The sequence below is a fragment of the Falco naumanni genome, chromosome 3 (assembly GCF_017639655.2).
Source record: "Falco naumanni isolate bFalNau1 chromosome 3, bFalNau1.pat, whole genome shotgun sequence".
Taxonomy (NCBI): Eukaryota; Metazoa; Chordata; class Aves; order Falconiformes; family Falconidae; genus Falco; species Falco naumanni.
The window spans coordinates 13493192-13509237 of NC_054056.1; the positions used below are offsets into that span (position 1 = coordinate 13493192).

The 16046-nt window shown below is 47.3% G+C and overlaps 2 protein-coding genes across 8 annotated transcripts in view; one reads left to right on the forward strand and one right to left on the reverse strand.

Moving 5' to 3' along the window:
• Nucleotides 1-365, reverse strand: part of ACAP3 (ArfGAP with coiled-coil, ankyrin repeat and PH domains 3) — a 96145-nt gene extending 95780 nt beyond the window's left edge. For all 4 annotated transcript variants that reach the window (XM_040587297.1, XM_040587299.1, XM_040587298.1 and 1 more), the window contains exon 1: nucleotides 216-365. In XM_040587297.1, coding sequence (XP_040443231.1) covers nucleotides 216-262 — 47 coding nt within the window. In that variant the 5' untranslated portion in view covers nucleotides 263-365. The remainder of the gene's footprint in view (nucleotides 1-215) is intronic.
• Nucleotides 366-2794: 2429 nt separating this feature from the next.
• Nucleotides 2795-16046, forward strand: part of PUSL1 (pseudouridine synthase like 1) — a 29858-nt gene continuing 16606 nt past the window's right edge. For 3 of the 4 annotated variants that reach the window (XR_005826674.1, XR_005826673.1, XM_040585577.1), the window contains exons 1-3: nucleotides 2796-2953; nucleotides 4246-4303; nucleotides 11462-11649. Coding sequence is in view for 2 of the 4 variants with exons in the window: in XM_040585577.1 (XP_040441511.1) it covers nucleotides 2895-2953; nucleotides 4246-4303; nucleotides 11462-11649 (305 nt within the window). In the remaining 2 variants the exon portion in view is untranslated. Of the gene's footprint in view, nucleotides 2954-4245; nucleotides 4304-11461; nucleotides 11650-16046 lie in introns of all 4 variants that reach the window. The other variant, XM_040585578.1, reaches the window with a different exon arrangement.

Here is a 16046-nt window from a genome sequence, read left to right on the forward strand (position 1 = left end):
GGGCACCGCCTGCAAGCCGGCGGCATCCCGGCCGCGGGGCCGGTAGCCCCAGCCCCGGCGGGTGGCGGGGGTCGGTAGCCCGGCACGGGGCCCGTTCGCTCCCCGCGGCCCCCCGGTAGCGGCGGGAGCGCTGAGCAGAGCGCGGGGGCAGCCCGCTCTCTCTCCCCGCTGCTCCCCCGCCGAGGGCTGCGCCACCGGGCTCGGCCGCTGCTTACCGGAACCGGGGCGAGTCCTTGATGCACTCCTCGAACTCCACCGTCATCCTGCCGGCTGGGCCCGCGCAGCGCTCAGCGCTCAGCGCAGGAAGCGCATCGGCCGCCGGCAGCCGGGGACGCGCGGCCGAGCGCCCGCCCCCCGCGCCCGCCGCACACGCGCCCGCCGCCCCGCCGGGGGGAGCACCGCCCGCCGCCCCGGGGGGAGCACCGCCCGCCGCCCCGGGGGGAGCACCGCCCGCCGCGCCCGGGGCTGCCCCGAGCCCAGCCGAGGGGGCCCCGCCGCCTCCCGCAAGGCGCTGCCGTCCCTTCTCCCCCCCCCTCGGTTCCCCCTCGCCGGTACGCGGCGGGGGCGGCTCGGTGGAGCGTGTTTCTGCGCTGAGCCGGCTGCGGTTGCAGGCTAATTGCCTGCCGGAGTGATTAGCTGGAGGTGCGGCCGGTCGTTTGCACCGAGGGTCGCCCCGGCGGGTTGCGTGCACCGCACAAAAAAAGTCAAGGCTGTGCGGGATGCGCAGGGCGATTCTACACCAGCAGTGTCAAAAGGATTGGCTTCAATCCTGTTACGGCTTAATCTAGTTTTTAATTTTCTCTACGCGGTGGATTTGTTGCTGCCATCAGCCATGCAGTAAATCTGCAGTAACTCCTGGGAAGCCAATGTAATCACCCAAGGAAGGAAGACATCTGGGCTTGTGGGTCTGGCCGAACAGATCACGTTTGCCACAGGACATAGCAATGTAATGTGGCATGGATAAATGAGGCTAATTACAGTGAGCTTAGTTCTGATCCTCCACCCATCCAGCACCACACACAGAAGAATGGTGTAACACCCCTCATTCACTGCAAGTTTTAGGTGAATTTAAGACTAAGAAAAGGGCATGAAGTGTCAGGGTCCATGACATGGATCCTGTGTAATATGGACCTAAACTAAAACCAGGAGCCGGACAAACACCAGGGCCAGGGCATCTGAATCCAGGACAAAACGTGATGATGAGGCCTTACCTCAGCCATGGGCAGAACTGTGATGACATGAGATGAAATAAGATGTTCAATGCTGTTTCTGTACACAAACTAGAGCCAAGAGTCACCTCTAGACCAGGCTCCCATTTCCGTCTTGAGTTCCCAGACCTGCTTGATTTGTCAGCCACAGTCACAAGTATCTATGTGCGAGCAAAAGTCTGACTTATTTGTCACAGTTATCAGATGCTGGCATCTTCTGAGGAGCAAAGGAAGTAGCCCCCATCGATCACCTCCGTCCAGGAGAAGGGGCAAGGTGACCTCTTGTGGCCTCTGTTTTACATGGTTTCATAAAGGTCAAATCAACACAAATCTTTTTTTTTTTTTTTTTTTTTTTGTTCTTCCAGCACAGATGAAAGTGTGCGGGTGTTTCTGCCTGCCTGTGTATGCACAAACTCAGGGATTAGAAATTACCATCCTCTTTAAAGCTGAGATTCATCAGTTTCGTTATAATAGAGTCTGGATGCCATTGTGCGAGTTGAAAGCTGGTGGGATTTTTCCATTCAAAACAGATCTCAGATTTGTATGAGGCAGCCAGGGATTTTTCTGTTGCTCTCCCTCTTTTTCTAATGAGTTGGGATTTGTTTACTGGTTTTAGGCCATTGTACATGCAGATATTGCAGTTCAGTATGACAGAAAGATGAATAAAGATTTTAAAATACAGAACATAGTCACGAAGAACATCTGCAGCCTTTTGTTAATTCTCATTATCTCAGCCTATTTTGGTTCCTGTAGCTGTTCTTTACCCTCAGCAATTGGTAGCCTGCACACATCTTTCCACAGGCAGGCTGACCGGGATGAACGTGGGCTGGCCTGCAATGCCCATGCTGGTTTTTGCGGGGATTCTGGCACAGCTCCTGGCAGTCTGGCCTGCAATGCCCAGGCTGGTTTTTGCGGGGATTCTGGCACAGCTCTTGGCAGTCAGGAGCGGTTTCGCTGCAGGTTGGGAACATTGGAGCCTTTAGTCAACAATCCCAAACTCCCAAGGAACCAGCAGGCAGCCCCTTGCCACGGGCACTGCCATGTCCTGGGCCTCACCCGGGAAACTTACGGCCCCATATAAACCATTTTTTCCTGTGGGAGTTACATTCCTGCTCTGCTGCTTGCCTACAGTCAAACTTGAGAGCCGACAAGAAGACCAAGCACGCGGGTTCGAGGGGGTTCCTTCCCCCGCCATCGCTGCCCGGGTCACCTTCAGTCAGCCTCCTCCACGCACAAGGAAAAACTCCGAGGTGCCCCCGGGGCTGGGGAGCGGCGGCACAGCCCGGGCCTGCGCCCCCCGGCCGAGCGGCGGCTCCAGGCAGCCCGGGCCCAGGCCGCGGGCAGCAGCCCAGGGCCACCGCCCAGCTCCCGCCCGCCTCCCCCGCGGCCCGGGCCGCTGCCGGGCCCGCCCGCCCCGGGCCTTGAGGCGCTGCCGGCGAGCGGAGCCAGGCCCCGGCGGGCCCGCGCTGCTGCCCCGGCCGCCGCCTCTGCAGGCCCCGGCGCTGGCTGCCCCCCCGGCGCGGCGGCGGCGGCGGCGGCGGCGGAAGCGGCGGAAGCGGCGGCGCGGGGCGGGCCGGCGCCCGGGGGAAGGCGGCGCGGCCCGTGGGGGAGGCGAGGGGAGGCCGCTGGGCTGCACCGGGGCCCGCTGGGGCCGGAGCCTTCGCCGTGGGGCCGTAGGCAGCAAAGATGGTCTCTCCCCCAACTCGATACCTAGTGTTCTTTCAGTACCTTGGCACTAAATATAGGTAGGTGCCTCAGCATGTGCTCAGCCATGTGCGGTGGAAGTGACCAGCGCCTGCTGTGGCCCTGGGGGTTACCCACGGGCCGTGAGGGGGGAGCCGGCCCTGCCCTGGGGGTTACCCACGGGCCGTGAGGGGGGAGCCGGCCCTGCCATGGGGGTTACCCACGGGCCGTGAGGGGGGAGGTGCAAGGAGGTGGCTGGGGAAGGATGGGCAAGTGCAGTGGTTTTGGTGAGGGATAAATCCTTTGCTGAGCAAGTGAGAGCAGATGGGGAGCTGGACTATGCATCCTACTGCTGTGTAGAAGTGTTAGGAAGGGGGATGGTCTGGGCAGGAAGTGCATAAAAGGGGCAAAGAGAAAATAACAAAGGATGGAGGAGGCGGCATAGTTGTGGTCTCAGGCTGGATGGGGGAGCCAAGTTACTGTGTTTCCTGTGGTGGTTTGTGGGGTGCCTGGTGGTGTGGGCAGTTCTCAGTGGTTCAGATACCTGCGCTGCTCGAGAGATGCGGGTGAAGTGAAATGTGGGCTGTGAGTCCTGCAGGGTAGCAGAGGCAGGGTTCCCCCTGGCCTTAAACATCCCACATGTGTTGCTGTGCTTATTTACATAAAAAAAAAAAAAAAAAAAAAAAGTGTGTGGGAGAACTTGTGCAGCTCCAACTCATGGAATGGTGCCTATCTTCATGAGGATTTTACAGAATAATAGCATCATGTTCCAAAACCCACAATTCTTTTGTAGTGTGTGGTCTGTGTCACTGTGGGCACTGACCTAAGTTACTCTGAGTAGTTACAGGTAGGTTGGGTTTAGCCTTGGGATGTATCTCTGCACTTCAGCAGGTTTTGTGAACGGCTGTGACTTCTGTAGTAGAGAAGGAAGCTCATCACAAACTGTCTTTGTGGTCTTTTAGTACTTTCATGACATCCACAGAGCCTGCAAGAAAGGGACCTGCAACTGGCAACTAACTGGCCCTGGAATAGTTTTATCCTTAAACTCTTTTCTACTGTAATTTGTCTGCCTGACCTTCTTGTCAGTCTCCATCTGAAGGGCTAGTCCAGATAGTAACGTTTGAAGACATTTTTATTTCCAGCTGCCTTTCTTGCAAAATCATCGCTACATCTGTTTTCCTGTCTGTTCATCAGAGTGTTTGGTCCCTGCAAGTTCTGTAAAAAGATCGAGGTCGCTCAATAGCAAACAGTTTGTTAATTGTCCCGCATTAACTTCTGGATGTATTGGTAGACTCTGTCATGTTCTGGTGTCTTGACTCCTACCAATAACTATTGTATTTGTTTTGCTTTGCAGTGGGGTTATGGGGACTTCGAATGATCAGTCAACAGTTGGAGTCCAGAATTACTTGGAGGTACGTCCTTGCTAATCATATTGTTATTAAAATGAAACTTTGAGGGTCACATTGTTGAGCTACAGATATTATCAAGGATAAATATTTTTAGATTGACACTCAGTAAAAGACACTTGAATAGTGCTAAACACTGTAATACTGAAAACACTCGGAGTGCTTTAGAAATTATGTCAGTATACAGGTGGGAGAAATAGGTCAGGGTGAAGTCAGGGACATTAAGATCCTGATACTGAAAAAGATGTGGATCCTTCAATAAGATTTGAAATTGAGGCATCCAAGTCCAGAGCTATGACTCTGAGAGCCCTGGCTCAGGTGCTGGCCCACCTGAACGTACTTTAGTGTGAGCTTCATTAGCATTTGTTGCTTTGCCTCCCTTTATTCTTAGAACTACTTTGGTTCTGAACAGGCTTAGCTGCTCTGCTTCTGCTTTGTGTCTAAGTCCTTTATGGATTTAGAAATTAGATGCTGTGTCCTCCTGGGAGAGGATGTCTAAGATAGACATTTTTCAGAACAAAGCATAGCAGGATATCCATTGTTCCAAAGAAAAAAAATGCTTGGTTTCCATTCTTCTGGAGTTCTTCTAATATGCTGGGGATAAAAAAAGGTATGATCCTGTCATTGCTGTTGTTCCTGCACTGCTCCCAGGGATTTCCCAGAATGTAAGAATGGATTTTGGAACCCAGATGCTGTTTGGGCTTGGACTGTGCAATAGGAATGCAAAAGACCCACTGTTACACCAGGAAGTAGAGAGTGGGTTGCTTGTGTAGGGTAAATGCTCAGCACACCTGGATGTTTGTGCAACCCAGTTGTAACTTAATTACAAGCTGCTGTTGAGCAGTGTTTGTTTGAGCGGTGGGGGTGAATCCTGTGTGTGTGTGCAGGGCAGGAATGAAAAGGAAGCTGCTTTATTTTTCTCTCTTGTCTTAGAAGTAGTCAAAATGAAACTTGTGCCTCTTTATAAGATAAGAGATTGTTGAAGAGGTTGAAGCTGACTGCTTTAGGTCAAATCACACCTGTATATTAATAGCCAACCTTTCTGTTACTCAGTTCTCATTTTTGGTCAGACTGTCTAACTGGACATGACAAACAGGAGCAGTTTGAAGGTGGTGCGCCAGCCATGCTTGCCTGTGATCGTCTGTGCTCTGCCTGCCTTAGCTACAGTTCTGGTGTTGTGAAGGAACAGTTGTTGAAGAGCTGGTCCAGGAGCAGACTTGCTGTCCCACCCAGCCACGCTGTGACCGTGGCTAGGATTTCCACACTGTGTCTTGGTTTGCTGAGTGAGTTCTTGCCTGCTCTTGCTAAGTAGTTTGCAGAAGGAAAGTGTGATGAATTATGGCTTGAGTAAGAGTTCTCAGGGTGTATTTGTATGGCTTCTTGCCTGAGACCATTGTGGAGAAAGTGTATAAATATTGTGCAGATCTTGAAAGAAAGAAGAGCCCCAAAGGACTTTCTATCTCATTTATCTAATCCTCTGAACCATCCAGTGTCTCAGCCCCAGGCGCCGGACTTTGGGTGAGCCCAGCAGTTGTTTTGCATTATCCAAGTAACTTTGTTTTAACAGGCAAGTGGGTAGGATGGGTGATTAAAGGAGAAAAGAAAAAGAAAAAGATAAACTTATTTGGTGTTGTCTTTTCACAGTATCAGCACTTTGCAGGCCAGTTCTGGGATATATGCTTTGCTTTCATGTGGTGGTATTGATGCTGGGCACTGCTGAGCAGGGCTGTGTGTATTAGAACCACATGGGAAGTCTTAAAGCAACTTTAATAGAAAACTTCTGGGGCCTGTAGGAATTTAGCTTCCTTCCTCCATTTCTGTGTAGCCTTGAACTTCACAACTTTCCAAACCCAGGAAGGCAACTGAAGGGAAGGGCAAAATTAAAACTCTAATGAGATCCTTATTGTATTCTAAATATGTTCAGACATTTGTTTGCAGTTACAGGCAGGCAAATAACCTGTGAGGTGTAGACCTTGTATTTCAACAACTGTATCATTAAAAGTGTAATGGACTGGTTTGTGAGAGTGTACTGCAGCTCTCTGTGTGATAAAGTAGAACTGCTGGACTGGGGCTGAGCAGAAGGCCTGTCTATAACCCTTTGTCACTGTAAAGCGCCATATCCTACAGGACACAGAAGCTTTTGCAGTCCTCAGTGCTGCTATGTAACAGAGCCCTGGGACTGTATGGAGGAACTGGAGACTTGTTCTAGTTTGGGAACAGATGTAGATATTCGAAGGAGCTTTTAATGTATCTTTGAGGGGGGTGAGCTTTGCAGGCAACACTTTCTTGGAGGCAGCATACTTGTCTTGAAGTACTTGAAGCCCAGCTTGCTAGTGATGGGTTGAACATAAAATGCCAGACCTTGCTTCCCCAGGTGGCAAAGGCTGAGTCCTGTGACTTGGCTCCCTCAGGTTCCTTGTGGAAGCTTACAAGATGCAGGACTTTGCTCTCTAGTCTCAATTCTTACACAGATGTCATTACTGTAAAGGAAGGTGTCCTTTGTAGCACCTTTTGCTAAAGTGGGTATCTGTTGCTTGTGCTAACAGGCACCGTACTCAGGGCCTGCTAGGATCTACAGAAAGTTCCCTTTCATGTTTGGTTTGAACCATCTCCGGAGTGTGCTGTTTCCCATTGTGCTGGTGAATGCTGCCCAAATCTAATCTTCCCCACACGAAGCTCTGTTTTGGCCAGCAGCCTTGTGCTAAGGCCAGATATTATTCCTCACGAAAGGAAAAGGGGGAGTAGGAGAGGAGAGAAAGAGAACATACACAATCTCCCTACTATGCAAGGCAGCTTTGGTACACATACATGCACCACCACCCCCCAAAAAAAAAGAAAAAAGAAAGGAAAATAGACCAAGAGTACTGTCGTCTTCGACCCATGTTCTGATTATGATTTCAGCCGCATAGAAGATTGGTTTGGAAACCCTTTCTTCTAGCAGAAGCTACTTTCTCAGTTTTTTCTTCCTGGATTTCACTTCAACTTGTATCTGTTCCGCTAAAAATGAGTTAGATCTTTAATTAGTTTCAGTTGACGTAGCACCCATTGAGTCAGTGAGGCTGTGATGACTTGCAACCAGAAGCTTGCATGTTGTTATTAGAACACAGCAATTTATAAATCATGCAGCATCCCTGACAACACAGCACAGTCCCTTGTATCTGTGCAACTAATGCCATCATGCATGATGAAACCAGTAAGCAATCCAGCTGGTGTGAAAGAGAAATAGACGCTTATTTTTCCAAAACATTCCTAATGCCTGTAGAGATACCTGGCTGAGTATCTTGAGGGTCTTTTTATTTAGACTTCAGGGAGAGAAGTGGATGAACTTGTGCTTCTCCGCCATAGGTGGTATACATTAATGGGCCTGTTCTTCATCTTTCCTCTCCAGCATTTGTACAGAGGAGAGAACTGAGCTGCGAGTAATAATAGCAATCTGGAATGTGGATCCATATCATTCTGGCATGCAACAGTGGAAACTTCAGTGTGATTCAAAATGTGGAAGTGCTTAGTGAATGAAACCTGTTAGCAGAACAGATCTACTAAATGCAAATAGTACTTTCCCCTGCATCACCGGTATGCAGGGTGTTAGAGGTATAAATGGACACCATGGGATGCTTGTTGCTGCGCCAGGAATATGGTTGTCTGGAAAGACTGTGACTCGGGAAGTAAAAGCCAAATGAAAATGGATGAGATCTGGCTCAATGAAAGTCCTCCAGCAGGTGCCAAGCCAAGACTTCAGTGTGTTTGTAACACCTGCTAAAGAGAAGGATATTGGCGTGCTCTGGGGCTTAAGGAAGGGAACAGAGACCTGTGAACTCCGAGCACATGGGAGGACAGCTCATCTCCCTCCTTTATTCCTGTATCTTCTCTGTTGCTTTTTAGCTGGGTGCCCACGGGTAAAGTGCTTAACTTCTGCCTCAGTTTCCCTCATAGGAATGCGTAGATGATACCCAGCAGGGTAGGGATCTGGATTAATAGCAGTAAAGCCTTTTGAGTGCTTCAGATAAAAGGCCTGCTTGGTTTTGGGGGCTTGTTTTTTCTGAAAGGGCAGGAAGAACTGGTTGCTATCCAAGCAATTACTAAATGTAAATAATGCATCTTTTTTGAAATTCAGCGTGGGTGATATTAACAGATTAAAGTATACAGGAACCAGAGGAGGAAACAGTCAGCTGCCTATAGGCTCAAAGGACATCTGGATGGTACAGATATGAGACATTTGCACAGGTGAAGGGGTCATTTCTGAATTGCCTGCAAAGAAGTTCAGCAGTTCTGAAATTCTCTCTTTAAAGAGATTAATTAGGATGGGCTATAAATGAAATTTTAAAATTGAAACTGGAGGCAGCAGTTGGTAGTATATTATCCGCTGCATGCCTGTTAGGCTGGAGGAAGAATCCATAAACACAGCTTTCAGTTTTCAGAAACAGATTTGTTGTTGATGGTGGTCCCATTCCTCCTTAGATGCCCAGCACATACATCCTTCGGTCATCCCTCCAGAGAGGTGCGCCTGGAAGAAAATTGTGCTAAAGGCTGCAAAAATCCCATTTGTTAAACCTAGCTTCCAGTCCTGCACCTTTGTGGATTCATTGGCTGACCTGACGGGGGAACAACCAGATTTGCCTTGGAGTCTGCAATCCTCTCTTCCTCTCCAGCCTGCTCTCCAATAAGGCTCAATTCCCACTGGCAGAAGAGAAGAGATCCAAACAGTCTTATTATCCAGCTTTGTTCAGATGCAGTGACTGAAATGGGATGCAGTGTGGGATCCAAAAGAGTGCTGCATCCAAACTTCTCCAAACCATTAACAAGGAAGGAGGATGTTTTCCATGTTCGCTCCTGTTCTCTTTCTCCCTCTACCCCCATTCAACTATGTTCCCACTGGCTGGTTTTTGCCTGATGAGAAAGGAGGGGGAGAAGAGGGTGGAGAAAGGGAGGAGCCTGCAAAACCCAAACGTTATCTTTGCAGAAACTTTGCTCTTAAAATGCAACTTCTGCTTTAAGACAGATTGCTGAGGCAGAAATCAAGGTCGGCTGCTGAACTATTTAATTTCTGTCTGCTTCTCTGTGCTTAAGGGTGATAAATAAAGATTTTCATTGTTAATTGTAACCACATGTGAACTCCAAACAGAAGGATTAGGAAGGGAAAAAGGCTAGGGTCATTTTTGTTCTGTTTCCCAGGTCTTCCCCAGCAGCTTGGTTACGTTTTTTCCTTGCCTCCCTGTGCATTTTAACAGTATGTTTCTGGGAGCCCAGAACCCCGTCTGCTTAAATAGAAGAAGTCTGGAAGGTATTTGTGAGTCAGCAGTTCAAACTTTACTGACTCTTGGTACCAAATTAAAATCTAATCAAGACCACTGCTGGGTTCACTACTCAGGAGCGGAGATGGGAGAGAAGGAAACTAGCTTCTAGTTATTTGGTTTTCTGCTTTTTTTTGATGATGTTTTTCAGTCTTTCAGATATGCTTCACTCATTCCCTGTAACAGATTACGTTGGATTTTCTGTCTAGGGCCTGTCTTCACAGGGCAGAAAAAAGTTGCAGTGCTCCAGCAACCTACTTTAAAACCTTAGTGTAAGTAAGAGCTACTATAGTTTTAACATTGCATTAGAAACCTTGGTATTCCAATGACTTCGTGACCTACCAGCATTTGTCCCTTACCAAAACCCACCCTGGCTTTGCTAAACTTAGGCCAGTCTAGACAGACCCTTTAATATAGAACATCTAATTAACTGTGTTAGCATCTCTTTTGCTCTGCCTCTTTTGTGTGTTCGTCTTGATTAAAAGACACCATATTAATGACTCATTTAGCAGGATTTTATTTACTTTCCCAGCAGGAGCCTGTAGTAATTCACCCAGTTGTTTTTCCAGCCCTTTGTTAGTGGGCAGAATGAAACGGCAGAAACAGGGTGGGGATAAAAGCCAGCCGTGTGGAGAGGAACACTTGGGAAGGGGAAACAACAATCCTAGCATCGGGTGGATTCTCCATGCCAAAATCTGTGTACAGAACCTAGAGGATCTGAATTACTGTCCTACCCCTTGTGTTAATAGTAAGTTTCAGCTTGTTGAAAAACAACATTAGCCAGCTAATTTTTAAAGTGTGTCTCAGCTGCAAGTGTAATTTAGGGCCTTTGGGCTCCAATAAGCTTGAACTCTGTGATGGTGTAAATGTTTGTCATTTTCTGCTTTAGCCTTGCTATGGCAGAGGTGTTAGTGTGAGTGAGATGTCATCTGAATATTAAGGCAACTCTAGCTCCTGGAGGAAACAGTACTCTTGAGGATTAGCCAAGTCCTGCATTAATGCAACTGTGGAAGCAGCAAATATAAGGAAATTCCATCTTGTGACTGCCAGTAGCGTGTGTTTGTCCTGTGGTTATTTGTACCTGCTGGGATAGCTCAGTGTCAGCTCTTCAACTACTGGTGTGTTTTATGAGAGCTGTGTCTTGATTCTTAGATCTGTCTATATTTATATTTCTCAGTGGGACTAATAAATGCATTACGTCAGTGCTATGCTACTCCTCTTCTGGTCCCCTGGCTCCTCCTCTGCTCTCAACAATGAATGGAAGCATGTTGCTCTCTGTAGCCTTGCTGCCATTGGGGATGGAAAAGAACTTTGGTCTGCAGCAGTAAGCTGCAGTATTTTACACCATACTTGGCCTGCACTGGAAGCAAAGGATGCAGCCTGAGCTCCTTCAGGTGTCTTGGCTGATGTCATTCAGACGTCACTGCATGCTGTTCCCATCCCTTTAAGGACTGGGTTCTGCAGCTCTTTAAGAACTGCTAAAGTAATCTGAGTTCTTAGCAGTAAATTGCAGGGGTGGTGTCTGGGTTTAAATGGGTAATTCTGTCCTCTTTCCCACTCACCCAATGATATAAAGCAAAGGATAGGGAGATGAATATTTTTTTACTTTGTACACATAAGGAGACTCACATGGCATTTTGGATGTTCTGTTCAAGGTGATTTCAGGACAAAAGGTGAGAAGCCGCAGGTGCTAGGAGAAGTCCCCCAAACATGCTCCCTTCCCTCCCTTTCTTTGCAGCCCACAGTAAAACTTCCAATTACTTTTCTGTGTGAGCAATCAGGAGACATGTGGTTAGCAAGGAGGACAATGTTTTTTCCTGGTTAATTTGAAGTGAGTCCACTATTCATGAATCCATCTTGTGTTGGCTTTCAGAAGGCAGCGGAGAACCTAAAACCCATTGTTCCTATCAAGTTCCACATCTCCAGCCGAACAGATACTGGTGTCCATGCACTCTGCAACTCTGCTCACCTTGACATCCAGAAAGCACCGGGGAAGCCAGCTTTTAAAGAGAAACAGCTCATCTACAGTCTTAATTACCACCTGAGGCCTGAGCCAATCCGGTGAGTTAGTGGCAAGTCAAAATTTTTATTTTGCCCTTGTTGGAGAAAGGAGGAGATGCAGCAATGATCTCCCATCTTCACCCAGGCAATGTATTTTCCCGTTACATGTGCTGGCAAACCACTCCCTTGCACATGTGTATTTCTGCTGCTACCAGACCCCTGGCATGTTAAAGATCAAACTTGTTCCACCATTGTCATTATGAGATAATCTATGCTGGTACCCTTAAAACAGGAGGAGTTTTGAGAGACAGGGATCACCATGTAAGTATTGAATCCACTGGGACGACTGTAGTTTCACATGTGAGCCAGAACACTACTATTTTAACTTCCAGTGCTGCTTTATTCCCCAAACTCCCTAATTTTCTTTGTTCATTGAATTGGCATTTAGCAAAAACTTGGCTGCAGTATTGCCGCTCACCTATATCTGTGCAAAAAGATGAAGAATAAGCAAACAAAATTGTTGTTAGTGTTAGCATAGTCTACTCTTCCCTTCCCACGTGATCAGACTCTTTTCTTCCCTGCTAGACCAAGGCTACTGTTTGACGTGGTTTAGAGAAGTTACATCAAAAGGCCCAGTTTAGTATTTTTATAGCAAGACTTGATGTTTTATTCACTGTTCACACTATACCCAACTGTTAATGACTAGGGAGAGCTGCATATGAATGTGTAGTGAGGAAGTTGGTACAACAATCTGCAGAGAGCAGAACAGCCATTTCTTCTTCCTGTGTTCTTCTTTCTTCTTGTTAGAGTTAATACTTCTTGCAGAATTCCAGAGCAAGCTTATTCTGCATGAGCTACGTCTGAATGCCCACCCTCAAAGGCAGAAAAAAAAGATCATTAAACTAACAGTTTCTGTTAGGATATTGAATCAATTACATAATTACTATGCCTTGTGAATTTTTCAAAAGGTGGATTGAATTTCATTTCCTTTGCTTTTCTTCTCAAGCTGTTGTGCAGTTTCTCTGTCAGCCATCAGTTTTTGTGTTCTTCCCCAGACGTGGGCACATTTTCATGGTTAAGTGTAAATTGAATGTAGCGTTGGGGTTTTTGGACTAAAAACTAAATCTGTGCTGTGTCATAAAATCAACATACCATTTGCCAGCAGCTGCTTTGCTGCGCTCTATTCTTTCTTGTGTTACTTTGTCTTATTTGCATAAACTAAAAACTCTTCAAGGTACAGACTGTCTTTGTTTGTACAGCATTTGGCACAACAGGACTTGGATCTCCATGCAGTACCCTACTGACGAGTGTGTCAAAGCACTACAGAGTGTTGTGCAAGAAGATGGGTAATTTATAGGAGGTATTTAGATGAGCAGAAAAACTTTGATGCAAGATGCCAGCTAGTAATTACTCAGAGGCCCAGGCTGCTCTGCTTCATGTTACTGCAGTCTTTCTGATGTCTGGTGATGTGAACATGAAGGAAGATCGTGGAGGCAAGTTTCCCGTGCCAGAGCAAGGGCCCAGGACAAAAAAAGCACATCCACCCCAATGAAGGGATTGTTGTGAGAATAGCAACATTACTATGAAGTACGTCCCTCTTCCCTTGTCACCCAGTTAGCTTTATTTTCTGATCTCTTCTGTATGAAATAAGGCCTGACCCAAATGCTGACATAGCAAGGCCTGTGATTTGAGGACTGACATCATACTTGCATCTGTTCTTGGTTTTGCAAGGGAGGATTCAAGTTCTCCAGGGCTTGGGGAGCGGTGAATCCAGCTCTAAATGTGCAGGTGCTCAAAAAGTGTTTGGGGTCTGAAGGAGGGAGACATGAACAATGGTGTAACTTTTCCCAGGAGGTCTTCCGTGCATGTTCCACGTGCTGTATAAAGTGAAGAGTGAGTTAGTCTAAGTTGGCTGAAGCTGTGGTGTGCTCTGCGCAAGGTGTTGATCTGCAATTCAATCAGCTGTTTAGACTTTTTGAGAGCGTATTGCAGGCATTCTAACCTTAAGCAAAGGAAGGAACCCGAGGAAAGCAGTCCCAGGTGGCAGAGTCTTCTCTAGCTTTGACTACACTGGCGGGCGTTGAGTACCTCTGGAAACCAGGCCCTCAGGATCAGACTCTCCAAGGTGTCTGCTGCTTTTTAGAGGCAACAAAGCAGACTGCCCGCCCCTGGTTGGCAGCAGAGATGGGTTGCTAATCTGCAGAAGTGACTAGGGGGTGAGACGTTCCAGAGTGCCCTGGACATGCCAGTGGCACCTGCAGTGCTGGGCAGAGGCTAGCTAGGTTGCAGAAACTCTGCATCTGCTTTAACATTCTGTGAAACACAGGTTAACTAGTTGTTAACTTGTTGCTCCAGCACTAGCTTACTTGGAGTAAAATAAGTTCAGTGTTGGTCAGCAGTTCCTGACATGACTTGCTCCAGACCTTATACTGACTTGGTGTGAATCACAGATGGACTGAAGGGGTCACCTTCTGGTCTAGTGGCCATTCTCTAGACCATGTGCTGTGATGATGCAAGGAGCACTATTAGGTGGAGAGCCTCTGCTGCCAGAGTTCTGCTGTGTCACGTCTAGAGGGCATATTGATTCCAGGGAACAAATTCCAACCTATGCTGATAGTTGTGTATGTGTGTGAGACTGGTAATTTGACATTTGTTGCTGTAACAAGGTACGTTGTGACTGGGATCCCACCTAGGTACCTTCTGTAGGCCTATGTCGAAGAAGTGTTTAGTGCCTGTAGCTCTCATGGCCTCAGGATTGGGTTTTGCAGTGTCTGCATGCAGCGTTTCTGGAGTTGTATGTCAGTGATGCTTTGCATTTATTTAAATATAGTGGGACTTTTTACTGGTGGGCTCTCAACTTGGTCAGTGACTGGAGCAGAAGCTGCAGCAACAGTCTTGGAGCCAGCTGCATTCTTTCGCCTCTGAGCAAGCACCAGGGGAGCCATCAGAGGGTGAAGGGAAAGAGGAAGTAAAATCCGTGGAATCTGAGCTTGGGAAGGAGGGCAGGAAGGCACTATGAGAGCCTTATTACTGGAGGCACATAGTTCTTGTTAGTGACTGTTTATTATGTTGGTTTAACTGACCTTTTTCCCTGGAGGTTTAGAGTTCCTTTGACAGCCCTCAGACAGTTTGGGGACAAGCATAAGGCCACACTGCTTTTCCCGTTTGATCCTAACAGTCTTCTGACTGTCAATGTTAGCTGTTGCTGTCCCTCCGTGAGACCCTCTTACGATGTCTTGGGAGTGGGTGAGCTCAGCCCAAGGGCAGTGTGAGATGACTGTTATGCTGCTTGGGCTTGATTTAGAGTGCATCTGCTGTTAGAAATGCATGACTGTCAATCCCCAGAAATCCATAAGGGAAATTTCTCCTGCCTCCCCCACCTCATTTACAAAAATGTGTTATAGCAGTTTGCGGAGCTGATCGAGTGTTTCTCTGAAAGCAAAGGTTTCGCATTGGGTACCTGAAAAAACCCAGATACTACTGATTTCACTGTTTCACTGCACAGCCCACAAACAGCCATCCAATAACAAGTCAGTTCGTGCATCCCAAACCTGAGATTGAACATTAGCATGATAATACAGGACTAAGAGTTTTGCAGTTACAAATGGCCTCTAAAGTAGCAGCTAGATTCCTCTACAGTGAGAGGCTAGAACACAAAGCAAATCTCTCTCTCTCAAGCTAAGTTGCGTGCCTAACATCTGCGAGTTACTGTCCCTTGACAGCTTTCACCTTTTTTGACGTATGTGTGAAGAGTCTAATGCAGCTGCTGTGGGGTGAGGCTGGAGAAGATTTCTTTTCAGACTGCTGTGTCAATTTAAAAAAAAAAAAAAAAAAAAAGGATTCTGAAATAGAATTTGACTTATGCAGGGTTTTGGTTGTTATTTTTGCTCAGACTGAAAACTAGGTCAGAATATATACTCCCTGGAAGTCAAACTGTTTCTGGGCATTCTAGCAGTAACAGGGAACATGAAGTAGGTCACAGTTTTGATTTCCTCCCTTAAAAGACTAAAGCAATTGTTTGGGAATCAAAACTAGCTGATTTTACAGCCAGAGGCTACCACAGCAATAATCGATCTGTTCTGTCCATCACCAGCCGCTGAATCTCAGTCTTTTCCCCCCAAGTTTAGGCTTGTAACTTTGAGTTGTGCTACCTAGCTTTAGTGGAATAAGTTGTCCTCAAGAGCTAAAACTACTGTTGTGACCATGCCACTTTCAATAATAGTAGTCACGCATATATAGTTATTGCTAGCTTTGTGATACCTTGACTGATTAGTCCAAGAGCAAACAGGAAATTTGCTGCTGAAGAAAGTGTTAAGTTAGGGAGTGTCTCCAAAATGAGGGAGCAGTGGGATCTCACAGATGGAAAAAGTGGTTTTTTGTCTCATGCTAAGATCTGGCAGGTACATGTCAGGAGGTGGTATCTTCTGACAGGATGCAGTACAGCCCTGATCAGTTAG